This window comes from Gordionus sp. m RMFG-2023, chromosome 3 (assembly GCF_954871325.1).
Source record: "Gordionus sp. m RMFG-2023 chromosome 3, tfGorSpeb1-WG-v2, whole genome shotgun sequence".
In the NCBI taxonomy this organism is placed as follows: Eukaryota; Metazoa; Nematomorpha; class Gordioida; order Chordodea; family Parachordodidae; genus Gordionus; species Gordionus sp. m RMFG-2023.
Window position 1 is genome coordinate 1,552,914 of NC_088777.1, and position 27,638 is coordinate 1,580,551.

At 32.3% G+C, this 27,638-nt stretch overlaps 1 protein-coding gene across 1 annotated transcript; it reads left to right on the forward strand.

The window, feature by feature from the left end:
- Positions 1 to 967: 967 nt before the first annotated feature.
- LOC135927349 (uncharacterized) lies at positions 968 to 27,509 on the forward strand. The gene is made up of 18 exons (XM_065463319.1): positions 968 to 1,049; positions 13,911 to 14,386; positions 14,660 to 14,887; positions 15,298 to 15,490; positions 16,960 to 17,084; positions 17,145 to 18,865; positions 19,006 to 19,686; positions 20,923 to 21,017; positions 21,558 to 21,854; positions 21,962 to 22,010; positions 22,448 to 22,690; positions 23,415 to 23,595; positions 24,128 to 24,345; positions 24,413 to 24,701; positions 25,118 to 25,287; positions 25,499 to 25,736; positions 26,181 to 26,312; positions 26,688 to 27,509. Exons 3-18 carry the CDS (start codon positions 14,685 to 14,687, stop codon positions 26,803 to 26,805), a joined length of 4,953 nt encoding a protein of 1,650 aa, XP_065319391.1. The 5' UTR covers positions 968 to 1,049; positions 13,911 to 14,386; positions 14,660 to 14,684; the 3' UTR covers positions 26,806 to 27,509.
- The last annotated feature ends 129 nt before the right edge of the window (positions 27,510 to 27,638 follow it).

The following is a 27,638-nucleotide window of genomic DNA, read 5'->3' on the forward strand; positions in this document are numbered from 1 at the left end:
TGCTTGTAAGATGAAATCAGGGTTTTCTATTTTTTTTTTATCTAACTTCAAAAATGGAGGAATTTTTCCGCTACATTTAAAATGTTTTTTTATTTTCTATTCCCTATGAACCTTTCCTCTACTTAAAAGATATATAGATCAATGGCTATTCACTGGCTTTTATGAAGATAAATAAAAAAATTAATTAATAATCCAATTATTTAATTTATCTGACAGACTTGGTAGTCATAAATGATTACACACTCTAATATTAATATTGGTATCCTCTTAGTTTTTTTGTGACATTTTACAGCTACATCCATGTATCAAATTTATAGTCAAGGGCGACAGTAGCGCCACAAAGCAATAAGTCATGTAATAAAGTAAGGTTTAACAGCCGCCCACCTTCCAAAACATTTTATGTCCACAAATTTATCTCAAATAGATGGCTTAAGTCCTGATGGTATGACAACCATGTATTGGACCCTTGGAAAATCAGTAATATGGGACTACACATGTGTCACTTCATTTCCTTCTGACATAAATATCAATCTACTAATAACATGAAACAAAGAAATATCAACAAATAAGAAAATTTTAAGAACTTCCAATTTATTACAAATGACTTTTACAAACAGCAATTTTTTTGCCATTTTTTAACAAATCTATATAATACGTCAAAAAATTTAGATAGAAAATTTTAGATATAATTATGACATCTTTTTGGAAACGCAAGCAATTATGATATTGTATTTTTAATTATATAGTATTTTAATATTATAATTATGATAGGAATTTTAATAAACAAAGCAAATTAAAAATATATTATAATATATCGCATACTTACTATTTTTACTCTTGAATCGCTAAATATATTATCCAAATTGTTTAGATTTATATGAGAGATCATTTATCAATCACATTTTTGTAGTTATATAAATAAAGTTGTATGATTTTTATTATTGCTATTTCCTAACTAGGCATCTAGGTAATTTCTTATATTTATGATTTTTCGAGATTCACTTTCGATATATTCGGTTATACAAATTATTACATATGATTCACATAAGGTAATTCAAATTTTTTTTAAAACATTAAACAAATTTATTATTTAATGATGACATAATTAATAGAGTTAATTATGTATTTTACATTTTATTTATAAAATTTCCTTAAGGTTTATAGTTACTAATCAAAAAATTTTGTAAAATTATTTGAAATAGTATTTATAATTAGCTCTTATTAGTCTCATTTATATAGTTGTTAAGAAAAAACTTAAATATTTATTCAATTAATAAAATTATATATAAATATGTAATATTATTAAAATCAAAATAGAAAACCAGAATCATTACCTAACTTATTAATCATCCCTTTAATTGATTTTGGTTTATATTATAATTCTACCTATATTGTACCCAGTGGCATCACCGGAAATTTCATGGGCTCAATAAATGCTCAAAGGGGGGGATGAATTGAGCTCGTAAAACACCCTCCTACTCCTCGGGAAAGTTATTGCAATGCATATAACATTTAAAAAATATATATATATGACAAAAATAATTCACCATCCCCCCCCACCCCCATCCACTCAAAAAAAAGGGGGAAATTTAAAAACAATAAATTTTATCTTTTTAATTTATGCATTTTTTTATATTGTTTGTTCTTGTAAATATATTGAAAAATATTTTATTCTTTCTTAAGGGGACTTGTTTCAAAACATAAAAAAATCGTGGGATTTTTTTTTTGGTTTTTTTTCTTTTAAAAAATAATAAATTTAAATTATAGAAAATGAAGAAGAAAGAAAGAAAGAAAACGTCAAAGTGTTTTTATCTGTCAATCTTCATCTTTACATCATTCCATTTTTTTTTTAAATTTTATTCGCACAAGTAGGCATGACCTAAAGGTAAGCCATGAATAAAATAATTTAGAAAAATTACAAATCTATATTTGAACTTTATTATATCTTCCAATTTTAAAAAAATAATCAGAAGTTAGCACATTTTTTCATATTTTTTTACCCCCTAGATTTCTAAAATAAATTTTTAGGATCAGACGACACTTATCAAAATATAAAAAAAATTCTCGCATCTGATTGGTCGGGCAAAAAAAATTTAAAATTCGGGCCGCGCCATATTTTAATTTTTTTTAAATATCCGAGCAGCTATATTTTAAAATCCGGGCCTGGGCTGAAAATTATTTTTTTTAATATCCGGGTCGGGCTTAAAATATAAAAACCGGGGAAAATGGTACCCCCGCCGGTTTCTGAGAAATATGGAAGTCGTAGAGGAAAGTTGTGGGAGGGATTATTTTAGAGAGGAATATTTTAAAAAATAACCACTTATAGGATTGCTCTATTTTCACGTCACAGTTGTCATATTTTTTATAAATTATGCGTATATATATATATACATTTTTTAAATTATCTCATAATTAAAAGGTGTCCTCATTTATTAAATCCATAAATCCAATTATAAGATTAAGAAATCCTTTAAAAATATTCAAATAAAATTGCGACAATTTTTTTTGCGATTTGGCGACAAAGTCCCTTATCCTATAGTTACGAGGAGATTGACATAAATCAGGTAACATAAAATCGTAAGACGACACCTTTCTGATATTTTTTTTATTACCTTTAAATCATTGAATATTTTTATTTTTAATTTTTTTTATTTTTTTTTATTATGTAACAAAAAAAAATAATATTTTTAAATTAACATATCAAAAAATAAAATAAATTATTTTTATTTTAAATTTTTGTCGGTTTGAGTTTTATTTATCTTTTAAAAAAAAAATTTTTTTTAATTGTTTTTTTTTTATTTCTAGGTTCCCCATATGTTTTTCGGTTTGATGATTAAGTTAGATTTATTTGTTTATTTCTTTCTCATTTCTTTCTTTCATTCGTATCTTTTCTTTACATTTATATATAGGAAAGAAGTAACGTTTGTTTTAAGTAACAAAGTTAAAAAGTTACATTTTTGCGGAGAGAAAGTAACTGTAAAACTCTTTTATATTTGGGGGGAGGATTATAACCACAAAAGTAACTAATTATTTTCCAAGTTACCCGGCCCTAAACCCGGCTCGGCACCTAAATTTTTAAATATCCGGGCCGGGCCTCTAGTTTTTCTAAAATCGGGTCCGGGCCATGTAAACGGTATCTGCGGGTTTCTGATATAAGTATCATTCATTTATATTTATTTGAGGATTTTCCCGAATATTCTATGACAGTTTTTTTTATATTGAATATAAAGTTCTCACTTACATATAAAGCGCATCTGTAGAACTGTGTTTTAGAGAAGTACATTTTCGGTAGAAAATAAAACTAACACACCTCTAAGGCATAAATTTTGGAAATAATTTATTTTGTTTAAAAGTCAAAAAATAATTATTGTATTATTTTATTTATATATATTATTTGTTTTCATTACAAATAATTTATGCGGCCTATTTTTTTCAATATTTCTACTATAATTAAAATAGAATTTCCATTTTAAATTCCTTTTGATTATAAAATTTTTTTTTATGTAATAATAAAAAGTATCTGATAAGTAACTTACAATGTAACTATTAACTTTTCAAAAGTAACTGTTGTCTACACTTAGATTAATTAAATAGAATTTCCATTTTAAATTCCTTTTCATTATAAATTTTTTTTATGTCATAATAAAAAGTATCTGATAAGTAACTTGCAATATAACTATTAACTTTTCAAAAGTAACTGTTGTCTACACTTAGATGAAGGAAGGGAGTGGGGGTAAGCTTTGCCTCTAGGGGTAAAGAAAGTATATCCGGGTTTTTGCTCAAACCATTACTCATTTTGAAATAAAAAATATAGGGAATGCTTCTTGAAGCTAGTCAACTTGTGGGAACTAATGTTCAGAGCACGAGGACTTCGGGGTAACGCCATTTAAATATATGACAATTTCCGCTGATATCACCTGATTCTTGGGCCACGTGATATTTATAAATGATTTTTGGGGAAATGAAGCGGATGCTTATTTAACCCGGGATGGTCAAGGATGTTTTTTTTTAGTAAATGAGTTATTGAGCCGATAATTTTTTCTTCTGAGAATCAACCTCATTGGGAGAAGTTAAAATTAGGGTGATATAAATGAAAAAAATGGTTGCTCATTAGTAGCATTGTTAAAGGGCTCGATTTTTCTCGATTTTGAATTAAGATATTAGCCAAAATGGATTTTCTTTAATAGATGTCCAAACTAGTGATCTCGAAATTTTTATTATAAAGTTTTCCGAATTTATTTAAATATAGAAATTAATTCTTATAATTACGCAAAATAAACGATATATGTTATAATGGCGTCTACTTTCTATAAATAAAATCGCATATTTTATATTTACATAAAAAATTCAAGATAAAAGCGATAAATTTAGGTATATTTAAAAAAAAAATTTTAAACCCGGCCCGGCCCGACCCGAATTTTCTTAAAAATATATTATCGGGCCAGGTACGGGCCGACCTACTTTTGCGGATCTCTAACCTTTTGGCCATCTGTGAGCAAAATCTTCAGTATTTCCAATGACATATAATAATAGCTAGACTGACGACGCATTCATAATAATGCTTTTGAAAGCGTTCGTTGAATGCAAATCAGCTGTGAGCCTTCCATTTTGGTAAACCCGTATAGTAATTATTTTCATGTTACAAACTACTAATTAAATTGGTAACTCGCTTCCTTAATTACCTCGATGATCAGGGCAATTCTTTAATAAAGTTTGCGTCAGAACATCGGAATAGATAGGCCTCTCGTTTAAAATTTTTTTTAAAATAATGATATGGTTAACAAAATGGCGTCCCCAGCTGTTTTTCGTTGACGTACACTTTTAATGAATGCATTTTTAGTCCAGGTATTATATGTCATTAAGAACTGCCCTATTATGTAATACTTATTTTTTTTGGCTACAATAATTGATTTAGCCGTTTTTGTGTGTGTTTTGGATTCAATTCGACTAGAATATTTGTAAGAAAGTTGAAGTATTGTTCTCAGCCATTCATTTTATTATTTTTACAATATAACATCTTATTTTCTCAAATTCATTTGTTATATATATTGATAGATAAAATGTATAAGATATATTATTAACATTTTCCTTTATAATTTTTATTACTTTTTACTCCTCTTATCCTACACAATGTCGTGATCATCAGGTTAAAAGTTTATTTATCATCCACTCACTATAAAATAAAAAAATTTAATGATACTCATTTTTAAAAAGTTTAAAAAAAAATTTCAATCTTTTTAAATTTCTCGTTCGATATAATTTTTTTAAATTAAAATAATTATATATTTAATAGTGCCTCACAAATTGAACCTTTTAAACGCTTCCTTTTAACTGGAACTAATAAATGCATTCCAAAATGGTGTCGCGCAAATTGGTAAAATTATCGTTTGGCGTTTTAGCAACCATTTTGAAAAAAAAACGTCAAGACTTGTTCGCGTTTTTTATTCTTCATTTTGTAATATTATATAAAATGTTATTTTTGAAAAAGAAAGGAACCACTTACTTAGATCTTTTAAAAATGGAATATTTAGAAATTTGAATGTATATATTTTTTAAGAAAAAGGCAGACGATAAGATAACTTTTTTAAAAGATAAATACTTTTTAGATCTTTTAAAAATGGAAGATTTAGAAATTTGAATATATATTTTTTTTAAAAAAATAGCAGACGATAAATATAATTTTTAAAGGACAAATACTTTTTTAGATCTTTTAAAAATGGAATATTTAGAAATTTGAATATATATATATTTTTTTTAATAGCAGACGATAAATATAATTTTTAAAAGACAAATACTTTTTTAGATCTTTTAAAAATGGAATATTTAGAAATTTGAATATATATATTATTTTTTTTAAAAAATAGCAGACGATAAATATAATTTTTAAAAGATAAATACTTTTTTAGATCTTTTAAAAATGGAATATTTAGAAATTTGAATATATATATATATATTTTTTAAAAAAAGGCAGACGACAAATATAATTTTTAAAAGACAAATAATTTGTATTAAGTTGTGTCCAAAAATATCAAAAAGATTATAAAATTAACAAATTTTCTAAACTTTTAATAAAAAATAAATAAATAAGCTATTTTAAATATAAAAATAAAATCGTGTCCAAAACATAATTCTTTTTCATAATATGAAATTGCGAAAGTTTTGAAACTTTTCGAATTCTTATGAAATGGGTTTGAACACAGCCTTAGAAAAACTTATTTAAAATTTTGAATCGACGATATTAATGTAAAAAAATGGCAACCTCAAACAATTTAGACAATGCGTTTTTTTCTTTATTATATTTTGGGGGTTTTTTTTCTCTTTAGATTGCAACAGTGTTCGAGACTAATTCTCTTTCCGGTCTAGCCTTAGAGGTCAGCTTTTCACTGTATATCAAACATCATCCATTAGCTTTACAATTTCTTCATTAACCTTCACCACCATACATCCCAGCTGTTTTCTGATATGCGGCATGGCTGGTTTGTGATCCCTGATAGTTTGTCCAAGGCAGGGCTCCAAGTTTGTTAACTGTTCATATAGTTCTCGAGTTCTTTAGCATATTCCACGTCATAATCATCTACTGCCTTAAACAGATCTACCTTATAATGTGGTGACTTCGTTAAACTGCTAGTCTTTATGATTATTTCTCTGTAGGTCCCGGTCTACCATTGAAATTCGTTTCATCATTATCATTAAAAGGTTTTTTGTCTTTTCACAGAGGTAATTTGCTCCAACATAATTACATGCTGGATGCTGCATAATAATGTTGACCGTATTCTTTAAAGTGCTGACGATCTGTTCTCTTTAAATACCGGTCTTTGGTGCTCCAATCTTAACCGTAGGACCAATACACTAGAAACGAAGTGATATTATTCTGCCACTCAAAATGTTATGAACTATTAGTTGTTATCGTAGTGTTGAACCCCTCAATTTCAATCTAGAGCTCTCGCCACGTGGGTAGTACTAGTAATATTATCAAAACAGTAAGATGCTTAGAGCCTTTTATCTTTCCCTTCTCCTCTATTCTATTCTAAATGGGTTGGATAATATTTAAAATAAAAATTAATAGATAAAATTGTTTTTTAAAAAATAAATAGAAGAGAAAAAAAACACTTGTAAATAATTTTTTAATAAAAAAAAATGATTTAATAAAGATAATAATAAAAAACGTCAAATTACAAAAAATTCGCCAGGCGAATAGCTTATCTCAAATGTCCCTTAATAGATAATAGATTGTATAAAAATATCATTAAATAATAATATTATTTTTAAACACAATTTGGCCTCTAGATAAAAGATACAAGTTTTTTCTACTTAATTTTTTTTATCAAAAATGAAGATGTTTTAAAATACTTTTGCTTTTAACGATGATCGAAATTTATATAAGAAAAAGTTTTGTTTTTTTTGTGTTTTTTATGTGTTTTTTTGTCTTTTTTTTTGTGTGAAAGATTACGAAAAAAAAGATATTCGCTAAGAGCGACGATTATGGTATCTGGTATCTATAATGTACCTGTTTTGTGTCCGTGAACGTGAATATGAGTAAAGATAAAATCTGCATTTTTTAAGATACCTCACATTTAATCGAAAACTAATACTTTAAATAAATATTTTAAAAAAATGGCTTTTCAAGTATTTATTATTAGCTAGCGCGAGAGCCGCTAAGTGGTACAGACAGGCCCATCCGGCGGAATTCGGTTTGTCAAATTGGTTGAACATCGTATCCAAACTCTATCGTATCGGATACTATTTTTTTAAATTTCTACCGGATAGGACTTCGGGCGCTATTCTTTATTTGCTTCTGGGGATTACGATCCTCCCGCTTTCATAGGAACTAATTTTTTTCTTTAGCGATGCGAAAATATTTTTCTTTAGGTCCCCGGCCCGGTTCTTTTTACCCGGATTTAGGCCTTATTCGAACCGATTTTACCAGTCTAATCACGCTCAGAATTTATTCTGAGTTTGTTAGGACCTATTTTATGAAAATGATATTTCAGACCGGATTGTCTTAAATTGCGTATCATGTGACCAAGACATGTCTAACACATTACAAACCACCATATGATACATTGCATCATCAAATCCCTAAATATAGGAGTACAATGGCGTCACCAGCTGATTTGTATTCAACAACGCCTAGTCAGCATCCATTTTTTAATATTTTCTAGGGTGTTTGACATCATGGGTTTGGAAGAGTTTCAGGGTTTGGACCAATCAGAATGTAACATGTCGAATTTTGCCCAGCGTGTTTTTTTAATAGCTTGAATTTAATTGGCTAAATATGGTCATTGGATTATGCGGCAACCATATTGGAGCTAAATAACTTAAAACTTTAAAAAAAAAAATTTTTTTTAACAATACAGCTTTTTCAATTTTTCTTAGTTAATTCATTTTAATTACCTTACTCTATAAAGTTTATTATTTATTAAACTTATTTTTTTTTTATTAATTTTTTAAATCGGAAAAACTTTTCTCTGAAAATCGATAATCAATCAATCAATATCACGTTTTAAGGAAGGAATTTTGAAAAGTTTTAAAAAAAATGATTTTCCCGAAACAAATACTACACAAAAACCGTATATATAACACACAATAATATTTTTAAAAAAAATTAATATAATTTTAATATTTACATCTGGTTAAATAATAAAATTATTAAAATACATATTTTGTTGTTATATTTTCCTTCCCTTCCCTTCTCCTCTCATCATCATCTAATTTGCGAATTATTTTCGCTTATTAGGCAGATTCCAAGAAAACAGATCATATCCAATTGTGCAAAATTTATAAAAAAGAAAATTAATATAATATTACATTAAAAATTAATTAATTTCTTTTAATAATAATTGAGTAAATTTTAATTATTTGTGCAAATTTTTATTAGGTTGAATCAATAAATTACATGTTTTTTATAGTTTAGTTAGACAAATCAAAATCAAAAAATTCTTAACTTAACAAATATCTATATATATAATTGTATATGTGTTGCGTCAAATGTGAATTCTTCCTGCAGTGTGTTATTTTTTCCAACTTTAACATTTTGATTTTACCCGGAAATGGATTCATCATCATGTTTTGGAATAACCTACCCTATAAATATCGGACAATTTAGCCACGAACCTATTATAAATATGAATCAAAGATTAACGGCAAAATTATCTACGATTCATGAGATGGGTAATCTAAGCATGCTGGAATACGTTTCCCAACGATTTTTAAAAAAAAATGCGCCCAAATAAAATGATTTAAAAGTTTGGAAAAAAATAACACATTGGGCGCTAACATAATATAAAAATGGGTTAGATATCATGATTTACACAGTGATTAGTTAGACTTAGAAATGTTACTTGGGAGAAGAGAGAACATAAATGACTGCGATGTTTTGGGGATGACCGGTTAGCCACAGGGGGGCGGGTGGACCGCGTGATTGGTCCCAACCCTTTAAGGTATCTTCTTTAAACACTAACAATCATGTCTAATTTTATTCGTAAAGATTGTTATGGTTTATAGTTTTTATAAGAGTTTTTTGTCTTACAACAACAAAAAATATGAAATAAGTTAGGCACTCATTCATTCACGCGTAGAGATTAGGGTTAGGTATATTATATTATATTTGACACATGTTGTTCAGCTGATAAATCTTTAGCAACATCGTCATCTGTTCATATTTGTTCTTCCATAGTTTTAAATAATGGGCATACATACAGCTTCCTGCATTTAATAACACAATAATTTACAAAATTAGTATTTTACACATTATCACTGTTTAAGGGTATAAGCATGTAACAGGAATTGGTTGCCAATTCAAATCTTTCTTCCAAAACTAAGAAGATGAAAGCAAATTTTCGTAATAGCTCCAGACGCATATTACACCTTTAAAGTATTTGTGAATACAAAATTTTTTACCCGAAACATATTTTCCTCGGGGTGAAAAGTTCAGGTGGGAGAGGGTTAGGTGGTTAAACCCCCAAACCAGCCCCTTGCGCCACTCAATGAAATGGCGGTAGGTTATATATACAATGTACATATATGTTTGGGGAAAAAAGGTCATCCTCACTCTACCTAAAAATTTGATCAAATAATATAATGGATTTACCAAATGCGCTTTTAGGGAAGTTTGAGCAACTCCGTGAAGTTGGCCGATGGAAGCAAATCATATGTCATTTTTTTAGTGCTTCGTTAGTCCTTGTCAGTGCTTCAACCGAATTCCAAGGCGGGAAAAAAATGTTACAAGCAAAAAATAAAAACTTGTGCCAACTTCACCCTTAGAAGTCGGTTGAAAGTGCTAACGATTGAAAAAACGGCGAACTCCACATTTTAGCCAGAAAAAAACATATTGCCTAAAAGCTTCTAGATTTCGATAATATATGTTCTAGAACCTTTGTTGCTTCTATGAGCAAGAATCTTCAGACTCACGTAATATTTTTCTTGAATAAAAATATTGAGTCAGCAGTTTTTTAAAAATCGGCTCAAAAACGAGCAGTTTAACAACTCTACCATGAAATATATGTCAGAGACCTGCAGGACCGACCCCAAGCCCGGCCTTTTCTTTAATTTATCCGAGCCGGTCCGGGCCTGATATTTTAAAACCGAATATTTGAAATCGTCATTATTAGCAGTAAAAATCAAAAATAAATAAAATATTTTCAAAAAATTTATTAAATTCTAATTATTTTATACTCTCACATTACTTTATTAAGTATAATTTATTGGCAATTCGATATTTTGGAATGGATAACGTGTCACGTGACATGATACGCGTTTTCCGATCTTGCGTTGATTCTTTTGTTAATCCCTCTTTTCTTGGACTCCTCTCTTGGTGTCGAAATATATTATTTTTTAATCATCTGGCGTTTTGGATTTATTATCGTAAGGATTATGATATGATAAATGGATAAAGAGCCAAAAAAAAATGTCTTGTGCTCCTATTATCTTTGTATTAATATGATTTCTTACAATTTGGTGATGATAGTGCCATTCCGACACAATAAGTATTCCTTCCCCTTTCATTACCGTTGAAAATATTTTCTGGAATTTTAAAATAGGACATTCCGATTTTTGGCGGGAGAAAGGAAAAGTTGTGCACACACATAATAACCGACTTATCAAAATTTATATAAAAAAAAATTGATATAGATAGATAAATAGATATATATATTTATTTTTTAAAAAAGTAACTTGAGAAATAACTAGTAACTTTTGCCGTTACATTTAAAAAAAATATATATGACTAGTTAACGGGGGGTCGAAATTTTATTTAAAAAAAAAAACAATATGGACCACGAAGAAATAAATCCGCGGAGCTTTAATCCAGGAAACTTCTACGCCTCCCTAGGGCCAACAACCGACTTGTGTATTTCCGTCGGCTCGTTTTGAGCCGATTTCCGGAAAAAAAATATTACGTATTCCTTATACGATTTGGCTCATGGATGGCACAAAGGCTTGAACGTTCTTCTAACTAACCGAGTCCCTAAGCAATATTTTTCCGGCTTAAAATATCGAGTTATAGCCGTTTTTACGAATCGGCTCAAATCGAGCCGTTCGACAACACTATCCGAAAACCATATAAACCCTCTCAAAAGTTTTACCCCCCCCCCCTCTCCTCTCCTGTCAAATCGAATTGGCGGATGAAATCCAACTCACCCCTCCCATTTTATTCAAATGAATGGCGTCTTTATGACCATCCCCCCCCCATATAATTTTAAGCGCCATCTTGTATCATGACCCCCTCCCCCCACCCCATAGTATATGTCTCTGATTTAGTACATGTAAGAAATCAAATCAGAAAGGAAGGAAAAAAAATCCTAAGAAATCTAGTAATTTTGAATAAAACCCCGCCAAATTTCATGTTAAAAGAGTTTTCATTAATCTTCTTATATGGAGATGAGCGTTTTCAAAACATAATGGCGCTATTTTATTTTTTTTTGAATATACAAATCTATCGTGCCGGAGATTATGATTCCCGTAGTATTTACTTCAGAAGATTATTTATTTGTTTTTTTTTCCTTACGTGCTTATTTCCGGGATTCATGGAAAAATTATAATCTAACAATTTTATCGCAAAATTTTTATCAAAATCCCAAACTCTTTAAAATGTGAATCTAACCAATATTTTTGCTGACAATTTCTCATTTTCGCCATCATTTTATAACTTGAGGATCATTATCAAATATTTTGTTAAAATTGAATGTTTTTTTTTGTTTCTGTTTTCGAAAAAAACAAATTTGTTATTTGTTTTTTTTTTGTTTTATATATTTTGTTTTGTCGTTTTTTTTTAAACATTTTCTTGGTATAGTAATATTGTCAAAAACCTCGATTTAGACAATTTTTTTTTAAAAAAAAGGGGGAGGGGTAGACCGGGGTAAAACGATTGGTATTTTACATTTTTTTTACCTCACAAAAGAGAACAAATTATATATTTATATGTTATCAATCTTTCTACCTTTAATACTTTAGGAGATGTGATTAATTATGCAAACATGTGTCATTTTTGCCATTTTACCCCGGCGCCAGGGCATAGTGACTAAGCGTCAGGGGTAAAATGGTTAGAATAAAATTGAGCATAACTATATCGTTTTATTGAACCTAATATTATCAAAAATAGCGCATTTTGAATGTTCCCCCTTTGCCACCATTCATAAAGTATTTATTCTAAATAACACCCAATATTTTTGCCAAAAGGTTATCTTTTTATGTGGTGCCAGACGTTAATATTTTTAAAAAAATTACCTAATTTTACAGCTTGAATCGGACCTAGCATTGTAACCATTTTACCCCGTAGCAACTTTATACCCCAAGGTTGATATATATTGTGTGAATCGTTATAGCGTGTCTTTCAGTTAAGCTATAAACTTCCGATACATTTTACTTTATAGTTACGGTTTTAAAGGAACAAGTATTCAAGTTTTTAAATTCCTAGCTCTTAAAAGGCTTTTTTTTGCCAAAATTTGTCATACCGTAGGGTAAGAAAATTGTATATATAAAATAGGTCTTCACCACAATCAACTTTAAAGCCCCTCTTACGCTCGGTCAAGAAGGGTTAAGGCTCTATGTAGCGTTATCGTTTTGCCCCGGTCTTCCCTAATTACCTAAGCTTTTTATAGATTTCGCCAGATGAGCCAAAAAACATCTATCCCATATTTTGTTCGAATTCCCAAGACAAAAAAATTTTTAAAAACTAATCCCAAAATAAGATATCTTAACAAAAAAAATGATATTTATGAAAAATAAATTAAATTCATTTATTTTTTGAATTATTTATCAAATCTAATATTAAAAAACATTTTTTTTGGCATACCAATGTATTCACCGTTTTGACCAAAATATGTTATTTTGCTATTTTTGATTTAAAAAAAAAATATTAAAATTAAAAATTACCATAATTTGTATTTTAAAATTTTGGTCTAAAACCTCAAAAAAAAGGGGAAAAATAATACAAAATTGCATTTCGATTTATTACTTGTTAATTAAGCGTAAGTGCCAAGAACACGTGACGTAATGCGAATTCTTGAACATGCCACAATAAATTAGTTCCCAAATATAATTCCTTATTTTAAGGGAGGGGGTACCAACCCCCTCCCCTTATCCAATTAGAGATCAGCTAGGGTCCGGCAGTCTCTTTTTGGGAATTTATTGGAAAATTTTATAAGGCTATTTTGTTCGAAGGGCTCATGTTGCCATCCCCGCCGACCCTCGTGACTCAGGCTAACTCCTCCCTACCCACCCCTCACCCCCAACACTGTTAGAGAACTCTGGAGTTTGGCGCCTTTTTTTTGTTATTTTTGATTTTCTGGAAGAAAATGAAAGAGTGGGGAAAAGCATTCATTCAAAACTACCAAGTCGTTAATCAGATATGCTGTTTTTTTTAAATAAAATATATATATAATTCCTTTAAACATTACTATTTTTAACCACAGCGTTATAGCGTAGCGATCGTTACCCAACAGTAAACGCGACCGAGAAAAAAATTGGAGATTATATAAAGCCCGGTTTATTCGTAGCTTAGGAAATCGGAAAAACTTTATTCTTATACGTCAATCATAATCCATAGGAAATATTTATATTTATGTAGTAATTAGCACACCATACTTTACTCTTCTGGATCTCAAACAATGCAAGCAATCTCTTTTTTTTAATGATTTCTACAGAATCCAAAATTAAAAAGACGGCCTTACCAGAATCTCTCGCTTGATTGGTCAATAATTTCTCATTATTGATTGGTTAATATTTTGTCAGTACGAGAAATTGTGTACACAGACGATACTCGAATTAATATTTTTTTAAAAAAATTCACTAAATTCTGAATAATATCATCTATCCTCTAACATTACGCGACGTCACGTGATGTGAATGATTGGTCCACATATTTTTTATCGTTTGGCTAATCTCGAAAGTAAAATATATATTTATACATTTTTATTTTTATGTTTTTTTTGAAGAAATATGGTTAAAAATTCTTTAAGATCTTAATTAAATATGGCCTTGGGGCGAATTTAATTAAACCATTTTTTTAAAGAAAAAGAAAAAAAGAAAGAAAAAAAGAAAGAAAGAGAGAGAGAGAGAGAGAGAAAGGAAAGAAAGAAAGAGAGAAAGGAAGGAAGGAAAGAAAATAATGATAATAACTCATTTTTCGATTCATCATATCATAAACTTTTTTTTTCTTCAGTTTCCTCCTTCAAATCTCGCGAACCATGACGGCGGAGGAATTATCCCTGATTTCCAGGGATTTTTTTAAAGTTTGCCGATTCTTGGGAGAGGTTATCAACAAAAATGCTTTACCTCTGCTATCGGGCTCAGTATCCATCTTGCTAGATACCGTGTTGGCCTTGAAGGGACAAATCGCGCAGGATCCGCATAGCTTGGGTGACAGTACGCTCGGACCTAGTCCCGCAAAGTTTAAGAACATATTTAATAAATAATTTTTTAGCCTCTTTTCTCTTTTTTTTGTTGGGGCAAAATGGACACATTTTGTTACCGTGAAAAAAGAATCAACCAATTTTTTAAAAAATATTTGAATCACGAAAGATCTACTTTTATTATGGCTTGTCCAAAACTTTTTTAAAGAAATTCGAAAAGTTTCAAAACTTTCGAAGAATCGTAAGTTGTTAAATTTTTGAAATTTCGAAAGTTAGTGAGTTTTAGGAGACAAAGTTTGGAAATTTCTGGCAAGATTCGAATAAAAATATTGCTCGAGCCAACCAAAAAAAAAATCTTCAGAGATCAAAGATTCTGACGAGTTCGTGAAAATTCCCTAAATCCTTTTAACTTTCATTTAAAATAACAACACGAAATATTATGATTTAGAAATCCTATTGGGCTATTCAAGTGCCTCTCCGCCTTCGTTAAGTGGTGCGACAAGATTCAGTTTCATCACGTGATCGGTGGTCTAGAAAGTTGCGAAACCTTCGATAACCTCCTAACCCAACAAACCCAATTTTCAATGGTGGAGATGAACGAGGGTCTGAGACTGTTGCATTGTTTGGAGACCGAATTTAAAGTTTAATATACTTCTTATCTACCCTTTTTTTCCTTCTCCAACAGAAAACTTTTGCCAAAAAAACGAATAGAAAGAAAAAGATAAATAAAAAGAAAGAAAAGAAAAGAAAAGAAGGAAATCCAATTCTCCTATTTAAATTCCATTCTACATTTTTTTTTTCAATTAACTCATCCTCTTCTATTTTTATCCCCGAATTTGATCGCAAATTTTTGTCGCCTTTTTTTAAAAAAAAGAAAAGAAAAAAACCACCTAACACTTTCCTATACGAACCCAACAAATAAAAGTTTAAAATCTTCCCTTCCCTCCCCCCGCCATAAACCTTGGGGTATTCAACCCCCCCCCCCTCTTGTATCTCTCTCCATTTATCCGTTACTTTTATCTTCAGTTCAACTCCAAATTTTACCATCATTAGTTCCCATAGATCCTATATATAATATATATCTATTTTTATTCCCCTTAATTCATGACAGCCTTCCTCCAAAAAGGTAGGTATTGTGATATACGGTAGACTTTACTCTTTAATTGTTGTTCCTTATGATCGCCTCTCTTGAACCCTGGCATGCCATTCTAGCGTTTGCTAAATTAGCTTAGTTGGCCCAACTATCGCTCTTAAGACGAAGCCTGATGAAAATTCGGCTAAGCCATTTTTGGAGTCGGAATAAGATGATTTTACAATATTATTTAATGTTTACAGAAGTTTTCTAAAAATTATACCATATTGTATTATAACAAAGGGTATTTCTAACCTTTTGTCTAAAACTCGCAAATAATCGAATAATTGCTGTACTGCTCAACCCCGCGCGTAGGCGTCAAAGTAAATTCTTCAATCCTAATATTTTTCTTCCCCTTCGAATATTAGTTTTTTTTTTGTTTAAAAAAGAAATCATTTAACATTTAGGTCACCAGTAACAAAAGTTATAAGTGCCTGTTAGGTCTCGACTTTTCATAAACCAAATGACTGCCAATCAATAACAAATTTTATTTAAGTCGAATTAATACAGAGTTACAGAGTCCTAACACACCCCCCTTCCTTCCCCATTTTGATGAGCAACATATGACTATGTATATGTTGATCTCCCCCTCTGAAATTTCGACGATAAATTGAATTGTACCCCCTCCCATATGTTCGAAGATTCTGCATTTTTAGGTGTGTTATCTTTCTATCTTACTTTTTCATTTCTCAAAATATTCTCCCCCATTCATTCCTTCACAGGTGTCAGCCTTCCATGTTCATGTTGCCCCTTCCTATCACTCTCACCCCATATTATCATTTTGCCCCGTTAACCTCACACCCCATTCGCTTCTATTTTATTCCTTCTCCCAAAACAATTAAAAAATAAACTCAAATATGCCTAAAATTTATACAAAAATCTCTTAGTTTTTTTTTTATTCTATCCAACACTCACAATTTGTCATTTTTAATCTATCCTTTCTTATATATTTTTTTTTTAAATTAAAATACCGAAAAGGATTTGATTGAAGGTTATTTCAATGAGATTGAATACACCTTCAAAGATTCAAACCGAGCCTCAACTCTCTCAAATAGTAGCGGTTTCGCCGACAGACTAACCTCGATGGAGAGCGTCTCTAAAATGTAATCTTTTTAAAAATAAAAATGTTTAAAATAATCGATATAATATACTCAAAAACGTAGAAATAGTCTATCCAGCCCCGTGAATAGGAACTCCCTTTCTTCTTACTCGTCCTCGAATGATGATTGGTCAATCGTTTCTCCCGTCAACCATGTCTCGACCAATCGTCGTAATCAACCGATAGACGATATGGCTCTCCCATCGCCCAATCCTAATATCCCTATTTATGCGAAGCAAGGCGAGCAATTAATCAATAACGATTTTGATACTGTTAATAAAAATTCTTTGATCTACAGGAATTCGTTCTCGAATCTTAAAGGCTACTTGAATGGTTTTTCAAGTTATCAGAATGGTGGTTATAAACCAAGGACCAACTTCGAGGGCTTAAATCTTGATTGCCGCTTAATCGACAATGACGCTACTACAACTATCAACAGAGTTACGCCCACCATCGACTATGACAACTGGTCACCTTCTCAAAAGGATATTCGGTACATCAAAAGAGACAGTGTCAATCACGAAGACCCTGATCTAGGTAAAGCGAATTCCTTTAAATTTACCGAAAAATCTTGCGGGCAAAATGATTCGCCTTTTAATTCACCTTTTAATTCACCTCTTCGTCAAAATAACACACTCGGCAAAGCCGATTTTTCCGATAATCGGGTATCGAATGCTGGCAGCACCGGAACGAATAATACCGGGATGATTCCCGAGACCTTACCGACCTGGGTCAGGGATTTGGTGGAAAAGGGGGATACATGGGGCATATTTGCCAAGCAACCCAAAATTTTGAACCACTCTCACAGCTTTAGCATTGTTAGCAATGCTAGACCCGGCCCCCCTACGTTGAATGATATTAAGGTAGTTAAAACTGACAGTTCCAGCCATACGCAAAATCAGTACGGCCAACAAAGTCCCGATAAATTTAAGAGAAGGATGACATCCATCAATAAAACTCCCGAAAGACAGGAAAGCTGCGAAGGGAAGAATAGAAAGTCGGCTACGGAGATATCAATAGCCAATAGCGTGAAAGCAATCAGTGTCAAGAATTGTCAAAATATTGTGAATCAAAATGGCGACACAACAAACACTTTCAGTTTTAATATCCCCAAACCTGATTACCTAGTTGTTTCCGATTCCGGTAGCAATCCCCTTCCCAGAAATATCCCGTTAAACTATCAAACACCCGCCAAATTTAATTTCCGCGCACACGGTGACGCTCAAAATATTAGCGACCTGTCACTTTATAATCCGAGCTCATCATTTTCGAACACGAATATTAATAAGAAGGGTACTATCCAATCTCTCGATCAATTCATCAGTAAAACCGAAGTTTCGTCCAACATCTCAGCTGATACGAGCTTGCCTAAGATATCTCCACGCCATGTGATCGAGAAGGAACGTTTCCAGAGGGCACGGGCGGATAATAATAAAAATGATTTCGAAACGAACGTATTCGTTAAGGAAGAAGGGAGTAGAGGTCATTTAAGGGCCGAGGCGAAATTGGTGAGAAAAACCGTGCTCGAAATTACGGTACCCGACAATTGCGATCCGGAAAAGATCCTAAGCGACATCCGTGCTAGATTACAACAAGCACCTTACGATATCGGGCGCGTGACGGGAAATCGCGATTGTGGGATCACCGTCGATGATGTGGCGAACACTGATGGTATCGGAAGAAGTATTAATGCGAACTCGGACAACTCGAAGCCCCGAATCAACGACAGGACTCTGGAGAGGGATGCCGTCAATAAGCCCGGTACATCGGTCGATGGGAAGTGGGGTACTTATTATCATATTAATTATTTTAATAATAGGGGGTCAAAGAACACGGGGTTATGTAGGGAAGAGTCTAACTCTTATTGCTAAAGCTTTTTTTTTCATAAATCTTTCATTATTTTCACAATCCCAATCTCTCTCAAGACGAAAAGTATTTGGAGCAATTGCTCAAAGAGATGAAATACAAATTGAAAGACGAAAATCGCCAAACTCTCAAGTCCGCGGCTCGTGACAAGACGCCTAAACCTAAGAACAAATTTACCGCCGATAAAGAAGTGATTCAAAAAATCACGCTCAAATCCGTAAGTTCCCCGACGGCTCGAATTTCCGCCAAGCAAAGGAACGATATAAATGAAGTGATATCTAGCTTACCTTACCCTCAGCACATGGTGAAATCTTTAGGGGAGGATTATGATCGCCTCGGTGATGGGGGGACTATACTTTCCTCCCGCGGGTATACCGAAAATCGCGAAGACGACATTTATCGCGCGGAGAAACCCGTAACCGGTAAAGACCAAATTTATCGTCTCCCGATCGCGAAAAATTTTGGTCGCGAGGACGTTAAAACTAACCGCGAGCGAGATTTTGGCCGCGAACAAGATTTTACCCTGAAATCCCGCAAGGATAGTAACAATCACTTTCAATTTCTCCCAAAGGATGTCGATTATCGCCAAAGTAATCGCGGAGATCTTAACGGAAATCGGGCCTTAATTTCTTTCGAAAATCAATCCAAAATCGATGACGGATCCGTGTATCAACGATACTTCCGCCAGAGGAGCGTCGTTTCTAACGACGGGATAAATTTGGACGATAAATTTAAAAATGGTTATTTCAAAAAAAAAACATAAAATTCAATTCAATTTTATTATTCTTTAGGGGGCTGGTATGATCCCTCGAACCGCCCCCCCCTCCCCCTTTATTTCTTGGAAAGTTATTAAACTTATTATGTTGTCTCGCTTCCAATTTTTAAATGCTTTAAATTTTTTTAGTAAATTCTAAATATTTGGGTTTATAATTTATTTATTTTCAAACCAAAAAAAATGAGACAAATTTTAAATTCTTATAATATATTGATAAATATCGCTATTTATCTCAGGATCAAAATAGTAAATAACTTCGTTAAATTCCACCAGGAACCTTTTTTTTTTAGGCTAAGGTGTTTATCAATTCTACCGTTCATCTAATTTTCTACGAGAATAATCATCAAAATATCTTTATAGTTTATTAAATGTATTAACGATATTAGATACATACACATATATATACACACATTTTATGATGGGGTGTATTCATTATTCATTCGAAAATAAATTATTATCTTATTTCTGCTAAGTGCTGCTACATCACCGGCACCCTTAGTATATGCAGTTGTGTTTTCTACCAGTATAATTTTTTTTTTAAGTTTATGAGTAATTTATTTTAAGGTATCTAAGGATGAAGAGCCGTTAGACTCTAATGCAGACAAAAATGTCCTTTATAAAATTACAGCAGACCTGTAAAGCAAAAGAATCTTGGATATTGTGGATGTATCCTATATTTTTAAAATTGTATAGTTGAATTAATATTATATAACACTGTCATATTGGGATATGGAATCCAAAAGATAGAAAGAAGGAAGGAAAGAAAGAAAGAAAGAAAGAAAGAAACCTCTTATTTCAAACAATTTTTCCATGAACTTTAGAACTACTTCCCTGTATTGATATTAAAACTTTTTATGCCTGAAAGTGCCCTAAATTCTTAGGGTAAGATACTCTCTGCACATACTGTAATACACTTCCGGTTAAATTGTATTCTTAGATTTTTAAAATCGCCATCGGGTAAATGGATTTAAAATTCGAGGGGTTTCTATTTCCCCACTCATTCATTCCCTGTCCCCAATACGACACATACGTAATAAACGTAGGGGAGAGAGGGAGGGTTGCCTAGCGATCGCGCTTTTCGTAACGATTGATGATTTGCAAAATCTACCCAACACTTTCAATTTTTTTTTCTTCACATAACAACAATAATAATGATACTATTGATAATTGGTTTTATTGACTCTTTGTTTTTTTTTAATAGTGGCGACCTATTTGCAAACCATGGCTGAATACTCCGTGCCGGATCCTTCCATGCTGTATCGAGAATCGACGGAATACTTCATCAGCGACATACAGGTATAGCGAGCGCCATTTTCTTTTATATCTTTGTTAAGGATATTTCCGTTTTACCCGCATTATTTATAGAACCTCGGCCTCGAGTACTAACCCCGCGCGCCCAAGGGTTATAACGTAAAACTAAACCCGGCCCGCATTTAGATAACTCTTGCCCCCCCCCTCGCTTCAGGTATCTGTCGCGGATGTTTATCAATACATTTATTAATTGTATTTTACTAGAAACCCGACCCAATGTGGGGATGTCCGACTCGGGCCGACACATTCTCGACCGGATATCAGACTAGTTTGAACTCTGACCTTTTAAAGAAAGTAAAATTACCGGAAACAGATCAATTAGATCAAATTAAAAAATCGGAATCAGGTCGGTGTCAGGCCATAAAAATAGGTTCGAATTGAGAGTTATTATTAACCAATAAGAATTAGCGGGTAAAGAAATAATGTGTAATACATGCGATTTATTCGCTTAATTCGTCGTTGCAATCTGTTTCCTCTTTCCCTTTTTACAATCTCCTAATATTTTAACGTAATCGACTTCGACAGAATCACTGGAACAAGATTAGCCCGAACAAATGCCCTCAACACCTTTTCGAGGATATGATCGAAGATTTTGGTTCCGGCAACGATTACCTGTCTCATTACGGGACCAACCTTCGAGACCCGAATTCTCCGCCCCTGTCGACTCATCGTCTTACGATGACGGCAACGACGCCGCCCAAATCCAAGTCCTTCCGGTTGGAAGGGAAGGAGAGAACGATATTCACGGCCAAAACGCCTAAAACAAAACTGAATATCGAACCGTCGAATTACCCCATTTCGTCTAACGATCATAGACAGGATGTATATCATTTTTTATAAAGTTGTTTTGTTTTCTCTTTCTTTCTCCGACTTTCAAAAGACATATCTATTTTGTTATATATATCTATTAATATTATCTTAACGTTTAGGATCATTACGACGTGTCAACGATTTATCATCCTGCCATCAAAAAAATAGGTAAAACTGACATTCTCACGTTATTCTTTCTTGTGACATATGATAATATCTAGACCGACGATGCATTCATCAAAAGTGTACATCAAAGAAAAACAGCTGGAAACGCCATCTTGGTTACCCGTAATCGTTATTTTCAAAAAAAAATTTAAAACGGAGAGGCCATTTTATTCCTACGTTCTGACGCAAACTTTGTTAAAGAATTGTCTGATCAGTCGAGATAATAAAGGAAGCAAGTTATCAATTTTAATAGTATTTTTTATTTTAACCTGCGAATAATTACCATACGGATTACCAAAATGGCGGGTCCAGCTGATTCGCATTCAACGACGCTGAATGCATCGACAGTGTCAGATGATAGATTATTATTGTACTCCGCGCCACCGGTAGTTTTTTTATAATAAAATCTAATATTTACGATTATTGATATATATATCTAGAAGAAAAAGAGTATAACACCTCCGCCCAACCTTCTCTGGCCTCGTCCTCCTCTCCTACGTTCTCCGTATCCCCCAGCCTTTCAAGTTCCGATTCGATCACCACCAACATTCTGGACTTGCAACCCAAAGCCGATTTAGTGTTCAAGAAAGAGGATCTAAAATTTATCCCCGTCGACAGGGAGATCGTTAAGAGCGGCACCCTGCCGGCTTTCCTGGTTTACGCTACTTGCCCTTTCAAAAACGGTAAAAAGTTCCTTCAATAATATTTTTTTTTACCTTCTTTCCGCTTTGATCCGCTCTCTACCCCGATCTCGGTTAACGGTTAAGGTTGGATTGGTTACGATGGCGGAATCCAAAAGGGGGAAGCGGAAAGTTATGCCCACCTAATAAAAATAAAATCAATTCCTATCCCCCCCCCCACACCCCAAAAAAATGAATTACAACTCCAAATAAATTTATGACGAGTTAGGAAATCAAAGTTCCATCTCCTCCCTGCCTATTGGTTGGACTTATATGGTCCGGGTCAATACCTTGGGATTAAAAAAACTAAATAATTTCTGCCGAAACGAACTCTAGTAAAAATCGAACCGATCAATTAGTATTAGGGTTGGAACAGAATATGTTCCAGAAGGTATTACATTGGGGTATGAAAATTTTTTTTTCGCTGAAACACTGTAACAAAATCAAACTGATCAATTAATGATGGGTTATTTAATTTCTTTAATTTTACAATTTAAAGGTTACCCATTGATTGGAATGGCACGGATAACTCATTTCTTATATCCGGAAATAATATTAGGCAAGTCTGACGATTTTGCCCATAGAATGGCACATATTTATTGTCGATATCTGCGAGACTTAGACCGATATTTTTTCCGGCTACAATAATGAGTTAGCCCTTATTTAGAAATCGGCTCGAATAGATTGGAATACGATTTGTTTAATTTTTTTTTAAAATAAATATCAGATTTTCTCTTCCAAGAAGCTTTTTTGGTCATATACCGCACATTCGTGACTCCTCACCATCTCATAACTCTCCTCTTGTCTAGACTCGATCATTTCATGTCCGTCCAAAATGTCGCCCCCGTCAATAAGAGAACCTTCAGATGCACTTTCTCATTTTTGTACAGGATATTGGACGATGTCAGGTTATTTAATTTTTTTTTATTATTATTACTATTATAGGGTACACAATTTCCCATTTGGGATAATGGGAAATCACTTCTCTTATCATTAATTGGGGGGAGGGAAGCCATTTATTAAATTTGAAAGAAAAAGAATATCTGATTTGACCAGAAATGTATTCCGGTATGACGTCACAGCTTATTTTAAACTATTTTTGCTATAAACCTTTGGACTACCAAAAGTTTATTCCTAAAATTGCCGGAGAATTACAAAGTAGGTACTCTCTGCATTTCCGGGTAAATCCGATGTTTTTTTTAAATTTAAGCTTCATCGGGAAAAGTATTTTACAATTGAGAAATTCTGAATCTCCTGGGATTCCATTACTCACATGACATGCACATGGATAATCCTAAGTATCTAGAGATTCAATCTCTAAGTAATTGTTGAATTCGCCATGGCAATGGTAATAGCTAGGGAGTCGGCATATGCATGCTCCGTGAGTTCTGTTTGCTTGCAAGATTAATATATTTTTTTTTTGAATTTGTTCTTCTAAAGTCACTCGGAATTGGTTGAAGCTCCGACTCCCTACCTCTATCCACAAGGGCCCCTATTAACTGCTCGCTTAAATGATAAGATAAGCGAATTGATTGACTTCGGGGAATTGAAATTGGCTAAAATACTCAGGGATAAATTGCGGGAACGGACGTCAAAATTGCCTCCCGACTCTCTCAATCGATCGTTATCCGACAACAACCTCGCGAAGGATAACGCGGGTAAAAAGTGACTTCTTCTTTTTTTTTATAAAACTAAAATGATTGACGTCGATATTATTTTATCTAGTCCCTCCCTTGTCAGAACCCAACCTCAACCATCAAACCCCTCCTATCTCGGTCTCTCAATCCCTTAACAACGTGTTCGTCAACTCCTCGGGCACGATTCTGGATAATCTCCCGGGAGATATCCTGAGCTTTAAATGTAAGGACTTGGCCGAACAGATGACCCTGCTCGATTCCGATTTATTTAACCAGCTACCCATCAAAGAATGTTTGGTGTGGGCCCTCGAGCGTAACGAAGCGTTGACGCCCCATTTAGCAGCGTTTACTAAGCATTTCAATGACGTATCCTACTGGTAATTATACATTTTAGAAAAAATAAAATAAATATTTAGATTGGATGGATGGGTGGATGGATGTGTGATAGATAGATAGATAGATAGATAGATAGATAGATAGATAGATAGATAGATAGATAGATAGATAGATAGATAGATAGATAGATAGATAGATAGATAGATAGATAGATAGATAGATAGATAGATAGATAGATAGATAGATAGATAAGATTTGATTAGATAGTGAGAGAGATAGAAGGAAGAAAAGAACGAAATAAAAATGAAAGGTGAAATAGAAGAATAGTGAGTTTAAATCTAAGCGTTGGCTTCCCCCTTATCTCCAATTTATCATCGGTTTCTGTCTCTCGCTTTGTTTAGAAATGCCTGGAAACAGGGATTTTAGATATATGTTAAACTTTTTTTTTTAATCACAGGTATCGCACGTACATCCTAACCAGGCCGACCGATTTGATCCGCCACAAAACTTTCCGGAAGTGCCTTAAAATCATGAAGCACCTGGAACGGGATTACGGAAATTTTAACTCGATTCTAGCTTTGCTTTCCGCTCTCGATAGTTCACCCGTGACCCGAGTTCTCAAACCCGGTAAATTGCTTTTCGGCGGAAAATATACGCTTATTTTGTATTCTTCATTATTTCTTCCTTTTTTTTGATAGTTATAACTATATTTAAATGCGCCATAAATTTGGGAGGTTAGGATCACAATTGATTAAACATATGTATACTTCTTAAAGACAACTGGTTTAATTAAGGCTCATATTAAATTTTTTCCATCATTATGCCTTGATCCCAATAGGTAATACATCGTTCTCCGATAAATGTGATAGTCAGACAACCAATCATCATGGCCATAATTCGCATCATACGCCTCATCACGGGGAAGACAAGGGTGGAGGCGGTGCTGGTAGCGCCGGATTTAGCGTGAGCGAGACCGAAGAAATTGAAAGATTTCGATCTCTGATAGACAGCGCGGGTTCTTTCAGAAATTATCGCAAAGCCTTAGCCTCAACTCAACCCCCCTGCATTCCTTACATGTTTATATCGAGAAAAAAAAAATGATAAATAAATTTTCTAACAGAGCTAATATCTACAACCCTATAGAGTTTCCACTGGAACAAAATTTAATTTTAAATTATTGTTATACCGATAATATCTTCTTTAGGCCTCGATTCTTAGAGGTTTTTATAACTCTTGTGTAAAGAGTACCCTCTTTATTGAAACATTGCTTTTATGAGACCTTTTAAAGAGAATTTGATTTTTTTAAAGTTAATTCTAGCTAAATAAAAACAAGAGTGATTTCATAGTTTTTCCTGGTGCATTGATAACACTATTATAGCATCTAAGGGTGAGGAGAAGGATTGGATCCCAACATATGTTTTTATTTTTAAACTGTCGTCCTTGATTTTTATATATGTGATTTAAAATATAATTTAATTTAAGCTATTATTTTACAAAAAAAAATGAATGTTTTCAAATAGTGGATTGGTTTTGCAAGATTTGACATTTATAGATGTTGGGAATCAAAATTTTACCCCCGATGGCCACATAAATTTTACCAAGTGTTGGCAATTTTTTACCGTCCTCCAAAGTCTCAAACGATATCGAGAAAAGTTTTTTTTTGTTTTAATTTATTATATATATATCATATGTTACCGTTAAGTGACGTATGTCAGTCAATTAGCGTATTGACCGAAAACCTCAGGGCAATGCGTATATTGGCCTAAAAGAATGAAAGAAGAAGAAAATTTTTATTTAAATTTATTGTGATTTTCTTATAAAAACAATTTCATTCAATTCACGTATGATTTAAGAAAGGAAAAATCATTGGACAAGATAAATGATTCATCAATAAGAAAAAAGCGAAATATATTTTTTACATATTTACCTAGGGGTGTGAGTGGGAATGGGGGGGGCATGATCTTTTAAATTATTTTTTATAGCATTTCTTATTGATTTTTATGATCCATCGTTTTTTGTATCTTTAGATCTTACAAGATACTGCCGAACGCCAAAATATTGGAATTTTTTGGCGGTTTTACGAACCACCTATCCGAGGAAGAACTTTGGAAAATGTCGGAATCCATTAAACCTAGAAATCGTTAGTTCCAAATTATTCCGTTACGCCTCCGCGATTTATCATGATGCCAAGATTTATTTTAGTCCCTTTTTTTTAAATATAATTATTTCTTTTATTTGCTCACCAATCACGAGTATTAAATTTTTTTTTTTAAAATAATCTTCTCTCCAACATTAATTTGTCCTATCACAGACATCCATCCTAAAACTCCAAAAAATGTTTATGATTATCGCAGAACTTATTTTATTTTATCTTAAATTTTCCAATTTGCCCCAGTTCATCATAACCCCGTTTTCTTATCATTTGCAAAATCGAATTGATATTCTTGCAAGGACTTTAATCTTTCCCATTTTATTTATAAAAAAAATAAATAACCGAACATTTGGGAGGTTAAGGGAAATAAGGCTTTATTTTTCGGAAAGGAAATATAGTTCTTTACAAGTATTAAATGATAAATCTCATTAATTTTTCTCGCGATTTTGATTGGACATTGTAAAATTATTATATATATATATAAATGAATATCTTTTATAATTTAATCAAAAAAGCTATTTTTTATACACATTTAATATATTGAAATTTATATAATGTTAATATTTATAAATATTAATAGAAATGGTGCATTTAATTGACACTAGCGGAATTAGCCTTCTTTGACCCCCCCCCCCCCCTGTTTGCGTCATTATAATATTTTATGTTTTGAATATATATATACATAAATATTATAGTAAAAAAATAAGATACTATTATTTAATTATCATGAAGAATTATATATTCTTTTTTAAAAAATAAAACTTAATTTATTTTAGACAATTCAAATCTTTATTCTGACAGATATCCCATTTTTTAAAAAAAACAA

Excerpts from the sequence above, each read along its gene's own strand:
- LOC135927349 (XM_065463319.1), top strand. The coding sequence starts at position 14,685 with ATGACGGCGGAGGAATTATCCCTGATTTCCAGGGATTTTTTTAAAGTT. Across the intron at positions 14,888-15,297 it reads CTCGGACCTAGTCCCGCAAA|AAATCCTATTGGGCTATTCA; the intron begins GTTTAAGAACAT and ends ATTATGATTTAG. Across the intron at positions 21,855-21,961 it reads CTAACGATCATAGACAGGAT|GATCATTACGACGTGTCAAC; the intron begins GTATATCATTTT and ends CTTAACGTTTAG.